Source organism: Mus musculus, chromosome 2, assembly GCF_000001635.26.
Source record: "Mus musculus strain C57BL/6J chromosome 2, GRCm38.p6 C57BL/6J".
In the NCBI taxonomy this organism is placed as follows: Eukaryota; Metazoa; Chordata; class Mammalia; order Rodentia; family Muridae; genus Mus; species Mus musculus.
In genome coordinates, this window is record NC_000068.7 from 152,572,393 (window position 1) to 152,586,691 (window position 14,299).

The 14,299-nt window shown below is 47.4% G+C and overlaps 2 protein-coding genes across 3 annotated transcripts; one reads left to right on the plus strand and one right to left on the minus strand.

Annotated features, from left to right (window-relative positions):
• Positions 1 to 350: 350 nt before the first annotated feature.
• Positions 351 to 2,552, plus strand: Defb21 (defensin beta 21). Of its 2 annotated transcripts, NM_207276.3 has the most exons (3): positions 351 to 431; positions 1,369 to 1,455; positions 2,293 to 2,552. In NM_207276.3, the coding sequence occupies exons 2-3, from the start codon at positions 1,377 to 1,379 to the stop codon at positions 2,514 to 2,516; spliced, it is 303 nt and encodes a 100-aa protein (NP_997159.1). In that variant the 5' UTR covers positions 351 to 431; positions 1,369 to 1,376; the 3' UTR covers positions 2,517 to 2,552. The 2 variants fall into 2 exon arrangements, with proteins under 2 accessions (NP_997159.1, NP_001366406.1); NM_001379477.1 differs by lacking the exon at positions 351 to 431 and having other exon boundaries at positions 1,356 to 1,455.
• Positions 2,553 to 3,693: 1,141 nt separating this feature from the next.
• Defb19 (defensin beta 19) lies at positions 3,694 to 7,920 on the minus strand. Its single transcript, NM_145157.3, has 2 exons — positions 7,798 to 7,920; positions 3,694 to 3,964 (listed from the first exon to the last, which is right to left on the minus strand). Exons 1-2 carry the CDS (start codon positions 7,853 to 7,855, stop codon positions 3,771 to 3,773), a joined length of 252 nt encoding a protein of 83 aa, NP_660139.1. The 5' UTR covers positions 7,856 to 7,920; the 3' UTR covers positions 3,694 to 3,770.
• Between the last annotated feature and the right edge of the window lie 6,379 nt (positions 7,921 to 14,299).

Sequence of the window (14,299 nt, forward strand, 5' to 3'; positions counted from 1 at the left end):
TAAAAATAAGAAATCTTTTCATTAAATCCGGAGTCTGATTTTTAACAAGGGTGGTCCTCCAAGTTACAGGAAATAAAAGACGTTTCCTAATCCTCTAAGTGCTGCTCTGCTGAGAGATCCCAGCCCCGATCTCCAGCGCATTCTGTGGACTCCACTGAATTCACACTGCATCTCTGCATAGTCTCCGTGACCATCTTTTTCTACTGTAACCACTGAGGTGGCTGGGTTTGGTTTGGACTCCAAGCACTTGTTTCTGTAATTCAATCTCAAGCCACCAAGGTCACAATTGAATTAATTGTAATGTCACTGACTGCAAGGAAGTGCCTGCTTACCACTCTCCCATTGGCATTAAGTGCAGCACTGTCTTCGAAACCAAGAGCAACATGAACTCAGCCTCCACCTGTGAGTGTCTGCATGTGTCAGCTTTCTAGGTAAACACAGAGCCATAGTGGAAGTGACTAAGGGATTGTGAGACTAGGCTACCTTGAACGGTAGACCAGTTTTCTGTGTCCTAAAGGCATATCTCGATGCTGGGGTCTCTGCAGACAATGCCCAGATCTCCAGGGTCCCCAGGATGCCCTCATGAACAGTCACATCCAAGGTTACTCAGAATGCCTTTGACAGAAGCATCCTCGGCAGCAGTGGGTAACTTTGTATGGCTGTCTGTTGGAAGCTCCACACTCTATTGCAAGTCAGCTCTGTTATCAAGTCACTTTCCCTGTTGGAACAGAGGTTAGCACTTCAGTTTCTATATGTGGACATGTGTTTATTTTGTTTCCATAAGCCTTCGCTGAGCCGATGCCTTGTGCCTTGGGGGGCTTTGTGCCAACCCATACCAACCTCACAGTCTAATGTAGAGAGATACTGATAAGGAGAGATTGAGGGGTCGATGCTAAGAAAAGCTTTCTCTGTAGTCCAGGCTGTCGTCGAACTCACTTTTGTAGAGCAGGCTGGCCTCAAACTCAGAGATCTGCCTGCCTCTGCCTCCAGAGTGCTAGGACTAAAGGTGTGCACCACCCCTGCCTGGCTGGAGCAGTGATCTTGAGAGCAGGCTTAGTGTAGAGTGAGGAGAGACTGCGGACAAGGGATTTAGCCCTTGACAAAAGGCCTGGAAAAGTTAAGGATGAAATCCTAATGTGGGTTTCCCCTCGCTGAACTCCCAAACGTCCTCCAGGCCTGTGACTTAGAAGCTTCGCCTGTGCTCTCAGGGACTATTTCAGATGCTCAGGCCACACGGCAGCCAACAGGCTGATGTTTTGCTTGGATACGCTTTTACATCTCTCTCTGGCTCAGTGCACATCCCTCGGCCCACACGACAGAAAGGCCGATAAAGCTCTTGGCCAGATTCACACTGTCCCTGTGTTCCAGATGTCTGGATGTTCTACCTCCCAAGAGCCATGAGGTTCCTGCTGCTGGTTCTTCCTGTCCTTGCTCTTCTACCCCAAGTGACACCAGGTAACAGAACCATGGGAAATGACCAAAATGAAGATCTAGCAGGCCCTGGACTGTGTGTGGCTATTCTCCCAAACACAACCAGCACTATTTTTTTCTCACTGAAACTGTGTCTTTCACAAGGGTAGCGGCAGAGGTAGGTCATGTAATCCTAGAACAGTCCATATGGCCCAAGGTCTCGCTCCATGTTTCCAGCTAAGGGACAAGGTTGGACTTTCCTCCATGCTCTCCCTGGCTTGTGCAGCTCCTGAGAGCATCTCCCAAAGTCCACAGCCTCATGGCATCTCGGCTTTTTAAAGGTCTCTCGACCACTCTCAAGGAAGTCCATTGTTTCCTCCTGTTCTGGGATTTGGTGAACAAAATGTCTGCAGGGCGGTTTGTGTGTGCCACAGTGCACGCACAGAGATCAGAGAAAGACTGTGGGAGTCCGTCCTCTCCCTCCAATGCTAGGGTCTTAGGGTCAACCCAGGTCTACCAGGTTAAACAGCAAGTGCCATGGAGCCATCTCATCAGCCCCAGATGAGTTTCTTGATATGGGTAGCTTGACACAGGTCCAGGACAGCTTTGTAGTGACTGTCCACAATGCCTTCTAAGTAACAAGTTTACTTTCATTGGTGAGTGATCAATCACACTTCAAGAAAAGCAAAACCTTGGTAGGGAAAAAAAAAAGTCAGGAGCAGCTATTTGGAGATGCGTGGTATTATCAAACTGCAGCTAGGAGGAGCCTAAGGGCTGTGTCCTGCCACAGTCCCAGCAGTGGGACCATATGGTGGAACGCCAGATTCATAGCCATCTAGCAACAGTAACTTAAAATCATTGGCCTCTCCTTTGATTATTTAGACTACGGTGCTAAGAAAAGATGCTTGAAAATTTTGGGGCACTGCAGGAGACACTGCAAAGATGGAGAAATGGACCATGGATCATGCAAATATTACCGAGTCTGCTGCGTTCCAGACCTCAACAGCTACAATCAAAATTATGCTATCACTTGGACCACGGAGGAAACCTCTACATCAGAGTATGATCTGTCCTCAGATTTCATAGGTGTACTTAGGGCAATATAGTTGAAGGAGTGTTAAATAAATAAATAAGTAACCTGAGAGGTGGCTGGAGAGCCCTGTCCCTGAAGTTTCTGACAGCTCCTGACTTATCAGATGTCATTCGCTCATGTCCCAAGAAGGATGGACTAAGTCACCCATGAGGCATAGCCACCCACTGTGACTGTGTAACTCTAGGTAAAACCTACTGTGTAAAGCATCCCCATGCTTCCAGTGGCGAAAGTCTTCCGTGCTCTTGAAGTGCTGTGGACACTGTGCTCCTTATTTGCTGGTGGTCTGTGTTGGGGTTGCAGCGCTTGAGGAAGAATTCACTTCCACACTGGCATTTCTCATACCTTTAATTCCAGCATTTGGGAGGCAAAGGCAAGCAGACATCTATGAGTTCGAGAACAAAGTGAGTTCCAGGACAGTCAGGGTTACACAGAAAAATTTCCTTCTTCTTCTCAAAGGAAGAAGAAAAAGGAGAAGGAGGAGAAAGAGAAGGAGGAAGAGGAGGAGGAGGAAGAGGAGGAAAGAGGAGGAAGAGAAAGAGGAGGAGGAGAGAAAGAAGGAGGAGGAGGAGGAGAAGAAAAGTTATATATTATATATAATTATATTATATATTATATATTATTATTGTGTATTATTGTATATTGTATATATTATATATAATTATATATAATATATTGTATGTAATGTATTATAATATGTTATATAATATACATTACATATAATATATATAAGTTCTCTAAAATTTTAGGAATTAAAAGACCTAGCAATTATGGGGAATGGAATGTATTATTCAAATTTCCTCTGTAGTAACCATCAAGCCAATCTCAGCCTCACAGTTTGAAGCTGTGGGCAGACAGCTTCCTCTAAGTCTAACAGCTCTGCTTAGAAGCTCTTCCAGGCTTAACCAACTATGTCTTCCAGACTACAGGACTGTCCCATCCCTCCTGCTCTGGTGCCTCCCTGGGTCCTACATAGCATAGGCAGTCACAGCTCATTCGAAATCCTTAACTCCCCTCCCTGGTCTCCACCACACTCTCCCACCTCCAGTGCCTGGTCAGGTTCCTCTCTGAAAGTCACTCAGGAGCCCAGACCCTTCTCCCACAGAGCTGCATCCAGAATGGGACAGACCTCTCACCGTGCAAAGCCCAATCTCCTGATGTATCTCCAGTGGAAGAAAAACGAACAAGCATTGTCAGATGCATACATTTTAATAAGGGGGCAGACAGCAGGGACGGCTTCCCTGGAAGTCTGTACACGGTGTGCAGGCTGTCACGGTATTCTTGGCCAGTGCTTCTCGTAAGACCAGTTAGTGTTGTCATCTACTCCTGTGAGGCTGATCCTCACGTAGGACTGGAGGCAGCACATCTGGAAAGTTCTGCAGTAGAAGTAGGCCTGTTCACTCTTTTTGCAGGAAGACCTACAGAATCCTCTGTTACCCATGCATTGAAGGATAGGATTTTTGCCTGGCCAAAAAAATAAAAAATAAATAAATAAAAATGATAATCAATTTCTGTTTGCCAGTGACATACATTGGGGGAGTCAAGAGCACATGAAAAAACCTGAAGGGTGATAGCAAGTGCCACAGTCAAGAGGGACAAAGTCAGTGTCCTGCCCTCTCTTTGTCCTGCTGTGTGCAGGTCAAGGCACTGGACATTAGGAAGACAATGACAGCCGGGTACCAGCACAAAAGCCAACACAGAGATGATTCGGACAAAAGAGAGGGCCCAGAAGTAAACCCACAGCTAGAGATACAAGAGGTCCCAACCATACGTTCACTGTGAAGAGAAGACTTAATTCACTACCTGCTGCCAGTAGCCCTGAGTGTGAAGGTGCAGGGACTCGGACTAGGTCTGCATCTGGTCCTTTCCAAACAGGTACATACTCAAAGGATCATGCAGGGCCACCAGGCCCCACAATGCCACTGAAGGACACAGGAAAGAGAGAATGCCCCTCCCAACTAGGGTGGCATCAAAAGACACAAACCTTGGAGCTCCAAGCACACTGTAGCAATGAGAAGCCACCTCCACCCCCGCCTCCATGTCAGGGCCTAGGCCAGAATCTTACAATACACAAAATGCCCAGGTCGCAGTCAAAACTCACTCACTGAAACCAGGACAATCGCATGTCAAGATAAACAACGATAACCAACCAAACTCTGGATCCCTCCCTGTTCAGAGCATCAATGGTTCATCTCTCCTCATTCTGAACTGTTATCATGGATGTACATAGTGGGTTGTTTAATCATTCCTGTATTTAGGAGCATTTTTGTTCCCGGGTGTGTGTGTGTGTGTGTGTGTGTGTGTGTGTGTGTGTGTGTGTGTTTATTTGTGTGAGTGCACATGTATGTGCATACATATGGAGGCCAGATCTCAACCTTGGGTGTTGTTCTCAGAAACAGTCTACCATGCTTTTTGGAGACAGGGTCTCTCAATGGAAGCTGACCTGGGTCATTTGGGCTGACATGCTTGGCAAGAGCCCCGGGATTCTGTGGTCTCTGCTTCTCCAACACTGAGATGACAGGCTCACTCCAGCATGTTCTGCTTTCTGTGGATCTTGGGAATCCAAACCCAAGCCCTTGAGCCTGCACAGCAAGCACTTTTACCACCGAGCCACCTCTCCAGGCTGCAAACTGGCCTCACTAAAAGGTTCTGGTTAAAACCATGAGCTTGGGGCTGGAGAGACAGCTCAGTGGTTAAGAGCACTGACTGCTCTTCCAGAGGTCCTGAGTTCAATTCCCAGCAACTACATAGTGACTCACAACCATGTGTAATGGGATCCAGTGCCCTCTTCTGGTGTGTCTGAAGACAGCTACAGTGTACTCATATACATAAAATAAATAAATCTTTTTAAAATATTTATTTTTTTATTATATCTAAGTACACTGATTGTTGGGATTTGAACTTAGGACCTTTGGAAGAGCAGTCAGTGCTCTTAACTGCTGAGCCATCTTTCCAGTCCCGAAATAAATAAATCTTAAGAAAACAAAACAGAAAAACCCCATGAGCTTGTAAAAAATAATAAAATAAAATATTTAAAAAATAAAATATTTTAAAAAACAAAAAAACAAACAAACAAAAAAAAAAAAAAAACAGCCGGGCGTGGTGGCACATGCCTTTAATCCCAGCACTTGGGAGGCAGAGGCAGGCAGATTTCTGAGTTTGAGGCCAGCCTGGTCTACAAAAGGAGTTCCAGGACAGCCAGGGCTTTACAGAGAAACCCTGTCTCAAAAAACCAAAAAGAACAAAACAAAGCAAAACAAAACAAAAAACAAAACAAACCAGGAACCTGGAGGCTGGAGACATGGCTCAGTGGTTAAGAGATTTGCTGTTCTTGCAGAGGACCTGAGTTCGGTTCCCAGACTCACATAGTGACTCATAGCCATTCCTAACTCCAATTCTAGAGTACTAGTTCTGTTTTCTGAACCCTCTGATCACCAGGCATATGCATGGTACACATACACACATGCAGGCCAAACACTCAGACACAAAAAATAAAATTTAAAAAATGAGCTCCAGGTTCAGTGAAAGACCCTGTCTCAAACAAATAATGTGGAGGGTCTGGAGAGATGTTTCAGGGGTTCAGAGCAGAGGACCCCTCTGAGTTCAATCCCCAGTACCCACATGAAGGCTCACCACCATCTATAATGTGATCTGATGCCCTCTTCTGGCATGTGGGTGTATAAGCAGATAGAGCACTCATACAGGTGACAGCATCTTCAACACTGTGCTCCTGACCCTATTGCCAAGATCCAGCCCTGACAGCTTCTCTCCGCTGCCTCCGAACTCCATCCTTCCATCTCCCCACCCCAGTCCTTTATGACTGACAAACACAAACAAGATTCTGTGAGTTTTAATGCGGTGTGGAGACTAAAGGACAAGAAGCCATGTCCTTTCTATCCACAGTAGGGTCTTTTCTTCTTTTTTAGATTTTTATGGTCATCATAGGAGTGGCCCAGCCAAGGACTCCATCAATGGTCATAGGAGGGAGTGTTAAGTAGCATTCAGGGACAAAGCAGTGTTTTTGATTTTGGCAGCATGTGGCACTGTCTTCACCATTCTTGCGTACCACCGGCAGTGTTGGTCCTCCCAACGAGCATCTTTGGGGCAAGGAACAATTGTTAGGCATGAGTTAGCACTGCTCAAGGAGCAGCAGAGGGCAGGAGGAGAGGAGGGAAAACAGAGCCACACAGTTGGGTGAGCAGTGCTGACCCCAGTCCCAGGAACAGTGAGTGGGTTCCAGAGGGAAGGCAGAGATGACTGACTCTTGGAAACTTTCAGGAAATATCCCTGCCCTCTTTGAGTCAGGATCTCAATTCCTAGCCTGAAACTTGGTAGGCTGAGCAGGCTGGCCTCAGACTCAAAGAAATACACCTGCAGTGCTGGAATTAAATGGGTGTGCCACCATATCCAGCCAAGGACTGTCCTTTTCAACGTTTCTCCCCACCAATCATTCTGCCCCCAACTAGTGTGTCCTCCAGAATAAATGTGTGATGGTGAGGGTCCTACCTAGTGGAGCTGGGTCCAATGGGAAAGGGACAGTGCCCATCTGTTTCAATTGTGGACAGAGGAGACTCCATCACATTACAAATAGAGTCAGCTCCTTAGACGGCTGGTGACAGGAACCAGCAAGCCTTGCTCCAGTCACAGCCATTTCTCCATGATTTCTTACTCACCAAGTTAAACCTCAAGATCCAGTCAGCCTCCTGCCTTGGCAAACTCAAGGATCTTGAGGCCTCACTCCAAGCCAGACCCAAATCTAGTCAAGTCACCAGCCAGTTCCCAGCAGCTGCCTACCCCCAAGCTGAATCGAAGCACCCCGCACTCCAGAACTCACCCCCACCCTCAGCCCAGTCCAGCCTAACGCTAGCAGCGACACCACTCAAGCCAAGCATCCCCGTCTTGCCATGCTGTCAGGAAGACCAAGCCCCCATGAATCACCCCCAGCCATGTCCCCAACCAGAACCCAATCCTTCACCCCTCAGCACTCTCCTAAGTTCCCACCCGAATGTCACTCTTGCCCTCGAGGTACCAGACGCCCCACAAACATCCCTCATGCACCCACTTAGCAAAAAAGATTTTGAGAGAGAGAAAGACAGAGGCAGGCAGGCAGGCACACACACACACACACACACACACAGAGAGAGAGAGAGAGAGAGAGAGAAGCAGCATGCCTGACAGGATCTTGGGGTACCCTTCAAAGCTTCACGAAATAGGGAAAGACTTGGGTGTCACCTCTATGGGAGTAAAGGAAAGAAACCCAGAGACAGGACCCCAGATCCCCCCAAAACCCACATTACCAGACACGACCAGTTCCGTTGCCACAAGTATGGCAAGAAGCAGGAGAGCCAGCCTCATGGTGGCACCACCCAGGGTGGAGGTGGTAAGTGGCCTGCAGGGGACGGCAGCAGAGTTCCTTCACTGAGGTAGGGATGAGCCTCCTTTTATCAGCAGGGCTGTGGGAGGTGACTTGGAGCAGAGGGGGATTTGTACAAGGTCAGCCAGTCCGAAGGACAGTGTGAGTAGCAGATATCTCAGCACAAAACGAGAGTGAAGGAAAGCGGCTGGCCAGACATGACCTCCGGCCTAGGAAGTTCAAGAGTGAACTGAAGCTGTCAGACCTTTGAGACCCATGTTAATTACCTTAGGATACGTGTCGAGGAACATTTACGGTTTTAGCGTTACTCATTCTTGGCTTTCTTCCCCCCCCCCCTTTTTTTTCTCCCCACGCACATGTGTATGTCTCATGAAATCTTGAATCTTCCAGTATGTTCCACACCAAGGCCTCAGAGCTGGAACCGCTGCTGCCTCCGCCTGTCTTATCAGGTGTCTCTTGTGGGTGCTGGGTCGTTGCTCTGAACTATAATAAGTTCTCTCGCAGCCTTCTCTGGGTCACGTGAGACTTCCGTATTTATCATACATATTTGTCTTTGTTTCTCTCACCTGAGATGTGGGGAACTTGGCATGACTGTGCCCTTCGGAGGATCGTGGGCTAGAGGCTTCTCAGTGTAGGGAGGCGGTAGAGCCTTTAACAGGTAGGGCTGCTGGGCAGATGGCTCAGCGGGTAAAGTATTTGGTGTGTAAATGTGAAGACTTGAGTTTGGATTCCCAACATTCACAAAAGAGCCAGGCTCAGTGGCACACATTTGGAAGCCAAGTTACAGTGACCTTCCGGATCTCTGGCCAGCCAATCTAGGCAAGTCACTGTGGCCCAGGTTCAGAAAGAAACCTTATCTTAAAAATTAAGTGGCAAGTAATTGGGAAAGACACCTGACACAGGCCTCTTACACACACACACACACACACACACACACACACACACACACACACACACACACACAAACCAAGGCAGGACCTAGTAGAAGATAATAAAGTCATGGGATTTCACAGTTAGAAGATGTGAGGGGCTCTGCTTATATCCCAAGCAAGTGGCTTGCTGTAGCAAGAGTGAGCTTGACCTCTGGTCACCTCCAGCTTCCTGCTTTGCCACGTGATTCTCACCCCTGGAATGCCAAGCCACCAAGAGTCCCCAAGTGAGGTGAGACAGATGAGGATGGCTAATCAAGAAATATCTGCCTCCCAAACTGATTTCGATAAATCTCTGTTCTTTATGAAGTATACAGCCTTGGATATTTAGTAATATTTATTTATTAACTGTTTAATAAAACAGACTATTATAGCTTATCACACTAGTACAGAATTTCATCTGCCATATTAACGTATGAATGCAGCAATTTTAGCAGGTGCTGCTCCCAAACAGTGATTCCAAAGCACAGACCATTGTTCTTCACTTCTGTGCACGGGTGCAGCAGTTTCAAAGTCAGCAGAGAACTTGGGTCTGTCCACATCTCCATGGACAGTCTTACCCGCTGATCTGGGAGAGAAGTGGGGGTGGAGTGTGTGTGTGTGTGTGTGTGTGTGTGTGTGTGTGTGTGTGTGTGTGTGAAGTAGTATGCCATTCCTTTGAAGAATGCCTTCAGAAGTGGCACACACTGTTTCAGTCTGCTGCCCAGAACCCATCCCCACCAAAGCCAGCTCCAGGATACACTGGGAACATTACCCTTTATTCTGGGTAATGACAGCTTGCTAAAAGTCAGGATCTAACTCACCAAAAGACAGGCACTGAGGAGGGTTAGTGACATTTGGGACCTGACTTTATATACAGGATAATATTTAACAAACATTCTCGGACTTAATAAATAATAGCTACTACTCCATTTAGTAAATGATTATCATAACCTTATTTTTTAACTTATTTTTAATGATGGTTTTTAAATACTTTAGCCTCTCTTTTATCCCACCACCCAGCAGAAGAAGTGAGAAAGAAAGGATACAGGGGAAGTGGAGCTGTTTAGAAAGTTTCTTTGGAGCAAATCCCATCAGTGTTGTCTGGAAGGCAGCAGTTCAGTTCACAGGTTAGCAAGCAGCAGCTCGATCCACTTGCGAACACCTCATGGATACAGCAGCAGTCCAGTTCAGTAGAGTGAGTTTAGCAACTGAGGTAACACGACCTAGCAGAGACAGCCAGACCTCAGTCTTGGCTGGAGGGACCAGGAGGAACGCCAGGAGAAGTTCTCAGCTGTGCCTCTCACAGGGAAGCAAAGATCAGCAAAGATGTGAGACCCCCCCAAGTATTGCACAGCTAGCTCTATAAGTAAGCCTAGCTTAGTCCTAGTTATACCCTCCAAAGATCACATGTCCACCATGGCTCTTGCCTTAGCACGTGCGTCTGTCTCAGTTGACATCACTGTGTCTATCAGCCCAAGTCCAAGGAAGGGGCAAGAACTGAAGGACACCACCATAAGTTTTTGTTTGTTTGTTTGTTTGTTTGATGTCTCTCTCCATGCAGTCTGGACAAATGTGACTCAACTACACAATGTAAGGTGGACCAATACATGCGTGTCATTAGCCAAGTATCCTTCATCACGTGTCCTCTCACGTGCTTGCTTTAGCAGAACATCCTTTTTCCTCTGCCTCGGTGAAGCGTTCCTTCACGAGTCTGCCTCAGCCTTTCACACCTGTGTCTGCATTAATGAGACATTCTTTCATGTGTTTGCCCCAGCAATGGACTTTCCTAAGAACCCTCAAGTTTCCACTTCAGATTATAGATAATCAATAGCTTGCATTGGCAATGGTGTGAGAGCAATCAGAGGGGGGGGGGGTCAATGTCCTTCCAGGGCCGAGCAGTTCACTAGATGTGGAGACAGCAATGCCTGCCTCCTGCTTGGTTGGGTTCTTTTAAATTTTTTGACTTACCTTTAGTGTGTGTGCCATGCATCTGAGTGGAGATCAGAGGACAACCTGTGAGAGCGAGCTCTCTCTTTCCTCCATGTAAGTCCTGGGATGGACCTCAGATTATAAGGCTTGGTAATTAACAGCTTTACCTACTGAGGCGTCCTGATGGCACTATTGTGATTCTCAAGTGATAATGAGCACCCATGCAGGAGCGGAGGATTTGGTCCAAAGCTGAGCCGAATGCCATGTGCCCTTCAGTACACTGTTCCACATACACAGGTGTAACTGCAGAGTGCTTACAAGCACATACCTTAGCTGGGCTTCCTTGGGAAAGTTCTTTAACCTCTCTGAACCTATTTCATCAGCTATAAAATTGTAGTAACGATGCTTTATAAAGTTGACCTGAAGAGTAAGCAAGTGGACACACACGAAGCCCAGGATGACCCCTGAGCCCTCCTCCCTGGGATGTGCATATCTACGCTCACTTTACTGGACGCATGGTCCAGGACTTTCCTCACTATCTCTCTTTCCTGTACTTCATAAGCCCTCTTCTGTTGGAACAGGGCAGCGTGGTGGTGCTGTAGCCATTCAGGAAAATGGCCTCTACTCACCTCAGGAGATACTGAAAAGGATGACCAAGTGGCTGTGGAGATCATTGTCTGGGTGTCTAGGCTCAGATCTGTGCTGAACTGTGTGTGTGTGTGTGTGTGTGTGTGTGTGTGTGTGTGTGTGTGTAAGCAAAGTCATTAAGTGTGGGTATTCAAGTTGTACACATTTAGGTTGTTCTTGGGTGTTGCACATGAACTGGATGTGGGTATGTACATTTATGCTGCCAGGTGGTTTGTGTGGAGACACACAGCTCGTGGCTGAGTAGATGTTTACAGCACCCCCTCTGTTCTCAGACCTTTAAACAGTGTCTACCTCAGTCCCCTCTAGATCCTGTGACTCTGAAACCCGACTCTGGAACCCGAAATTTCCTACAGAGCTGGCACAAAGCTAGGAAGAGTGGCTAAAGGAGGCGTGAGGAGCAGGGGCTGCCACTGTAGCCAGGACCTGGGGCGATAAGGGAGGAAGTGAGCTTTGGCCAGAGGGCCAGCTCGGTAGTGGTTTGCTGCGTGGTGTCTGTGGGAGACAAGATGAGAACAAACTATAGCATCCAACTTTAAAAAGCCTCCCACATAGGAACAGCTTGGCCTGATCAGCTCTGAAGGCCACCTCACCCTCAACCCTTCCAATCTGGGCAACTATTGTCCCTGAGCCCCATATAGAGGAGAGGAGAAAACACTGGTTATCAAGTTTTCAGGAAGGGACCAGCACAGAACTTCAACCTGATTCCAGGGGCTCCTCTCTCTAAAGCCATTGAGTAGATGACAAAGTCTTTGATGACGGTTCTTCCCCTCTGTTCATTCACACACCATCTGACCAAGGTCCTGTGGGGTCTGTGGCCCTGGGTGGGGGGAGCGGAGGTGGGGGCAACATGGATAGCCAAGGTCTCAGATGAGGGTATCCTGGCGAGGCCAGGATCTGAGTCAATCCTCCACACCAGCACATCTGGTGGAGACACTGATTCCAGAGTGAAGAATCTCACCTATAAACTTGTGTGTGTGTGGCGCTGAAGGTTGAAGCTGGGGTCTGGTATATACTACACCCATGTACTCCCAACCAACCACACCTTCAAAATAGTGAGAGAAACACTAAGAGCGACTCATCACCCTCAGATCTGAGGGAATGGTATGTTGATTGTTATTTACTCTAGCCTGGTAAGGTGTCCACTGTCCATTATTATGGCTCATGCCTTTCCCTTCTCAGTTCGACCCTCCCAGGACCTCCTGTGTCTAAGAATGTGGGTCCCAGCCCTTAGCCATGACTTTGTGTGGGGAGTTGCGCACACTTTGAGTGAACATGTGAAGTCCTAAGCGTCTGCTGTATGACATGGATACAGCCACGTTAAAGACCAAGACCTCAGAGCCGCAGAGAACTGGGAAAGCCTTTCCCCTGGGTCAGGTTTGGAAAAACAAAGCCTTTCTCTAGCCCAAGTACAAATGATTGCCCACTGTGTACAAGTGTTTACGAATGATTGCCCTGTGTGTGCACGTGTTTACAAATGATTGCCCAGTGTGTGCACGTGTTTACAAATGATTGCCCAGTGTGTGCAAGTGTTTACGAATGATTGCCCACTGTGTGCAAAACCTAGCAACTGCAGCTTCCTCCTCCCCAGAGTTATTGTTCTGAGGCTGCGTGCCCCACTGGTACTCAAGGCCTAGTGGGTCCCTGGAGAGTCACCGGTTCTCTGTCTGCATTGAGGCCTGAAGAAGCTGGTTCCAACATCAGCAAAGGAAATCGGCCGCGGCAACGGGATAAGTTAACTTGGTAGAGAGAGGGAAGGCCAACAGAGCAAAGAGTAAATAATCTGCCTTCCCTCCTGTCTTCTTAAGATCTGGATTGTTACCGGACTCTGCCATCCCCTTTGGGATGGGTCTTTCTGCGTCAATCAAGAGTATCCCCCACAGATGCACCCACAGTCTAAGGCCAACCTGAAGTAGGCAACTCCTCTTTGAAGATCTCTGATTGGGTGGACACAGCTGAGAGGGCATCTACTTGAAACTGCTTCCTTGTGTCTAGGTCTTCCTAGCAAAGACTGGGGTAGGAGCAGGCAAGGAGCAGTCTTCTCGGGTACTCCTTAAATGTGCACGCACGCGCACGCACACACACACACACACACACACACACACACACACACACACACACACACAGAGTTTCAGTTTCCCAATTAAAAAAGGGGCCCACTCAGAGCACAAGGCTGACTTCTCTTTCAAAGGCTGAGCAGAAAAGTATTATGTTCGCATGGATGCCCACTCAAAGTAGAGAAAAATTATCTGGTGAACACTACCTTAAATTCTTGTAGTGATCTATTTATATTTATTTTATATGTATGAGTGGTTTTGCTTGCATGTATATAAACATACCACACACTTACCTAGCACCAGAAGAGGCCAGAAGGTGGTCTCCAATGCCCTGGAACTGGAGTTGCAGAAAGTTGTGAGCTGCCATGTACGGGCTGGGACTGGAAGCCATCTCTCCAGCCTCTACATTAAATTTTTAGTGTGTCACCTTCGCACACTGTTTTTTGCCATGCCACCCTATTGCCGAAAATATTAAAATCGACCAGCAGGCTTCCCAAGCTACCTCCATCAACTCTCTCTAGCTAGACTTCTCCTCTCCCCCAACCCCTGAAGCATCCCATCGATCGCTGTGTTCCCAGCTCAGGCTCACTGGGAGCCACTTGTTCCTTCTCTGTTCCTTCTTTGCCATAACCCCCTGTAATTGGCAGTTCCACATTCCAGTAACCAAGTCAATCAAAACTCTTTTTGTTTTAAAGATTTATTTATTTTATGTATATGAGTACACTATAGTCATACTGATGGCTGTGAGCCATCATGTGGTTGTTGGGAATTGAAGTTTTAGGACCTCTGCTCACTCTGGTTGGCCCCGCTTGCTCCAGTCCAAAGATTTATTTATTATATCTCAGTACACTGTAGCTGTCTTCAGACACTCCAGAAGAGGGCA

Coding starts and splice junctions, on each gene's coding strand:
- Defb21 (NM_207276.3), top strand. CDS start 1,377: ATGTTCTACCTCCCAAGAGCCATGAGGTTCCTGCTGCTGGTTCTTCCT. Junction 1,456..2,292: donor TCTACCCCAAGTGACACCAG/GTAACAGAACCA, acceptor TTGATTATTTAG/ACTACGGTGCTAAGAAAAGA.
- Defb19 (NM_145157.3), bottom strand. CDS start 7,855: ATGAGGCTGGCTCTCCTGCTTCTTGCCATACTTGTGGCAACGGAACTG. Junction 3,965..7,797: donor AACGGAACTGGTCGTGTCTG/GTAATGTGGGTT, acceptor TTTTTTGGCCAG/GCAAAAATCCTATCCTTCAA.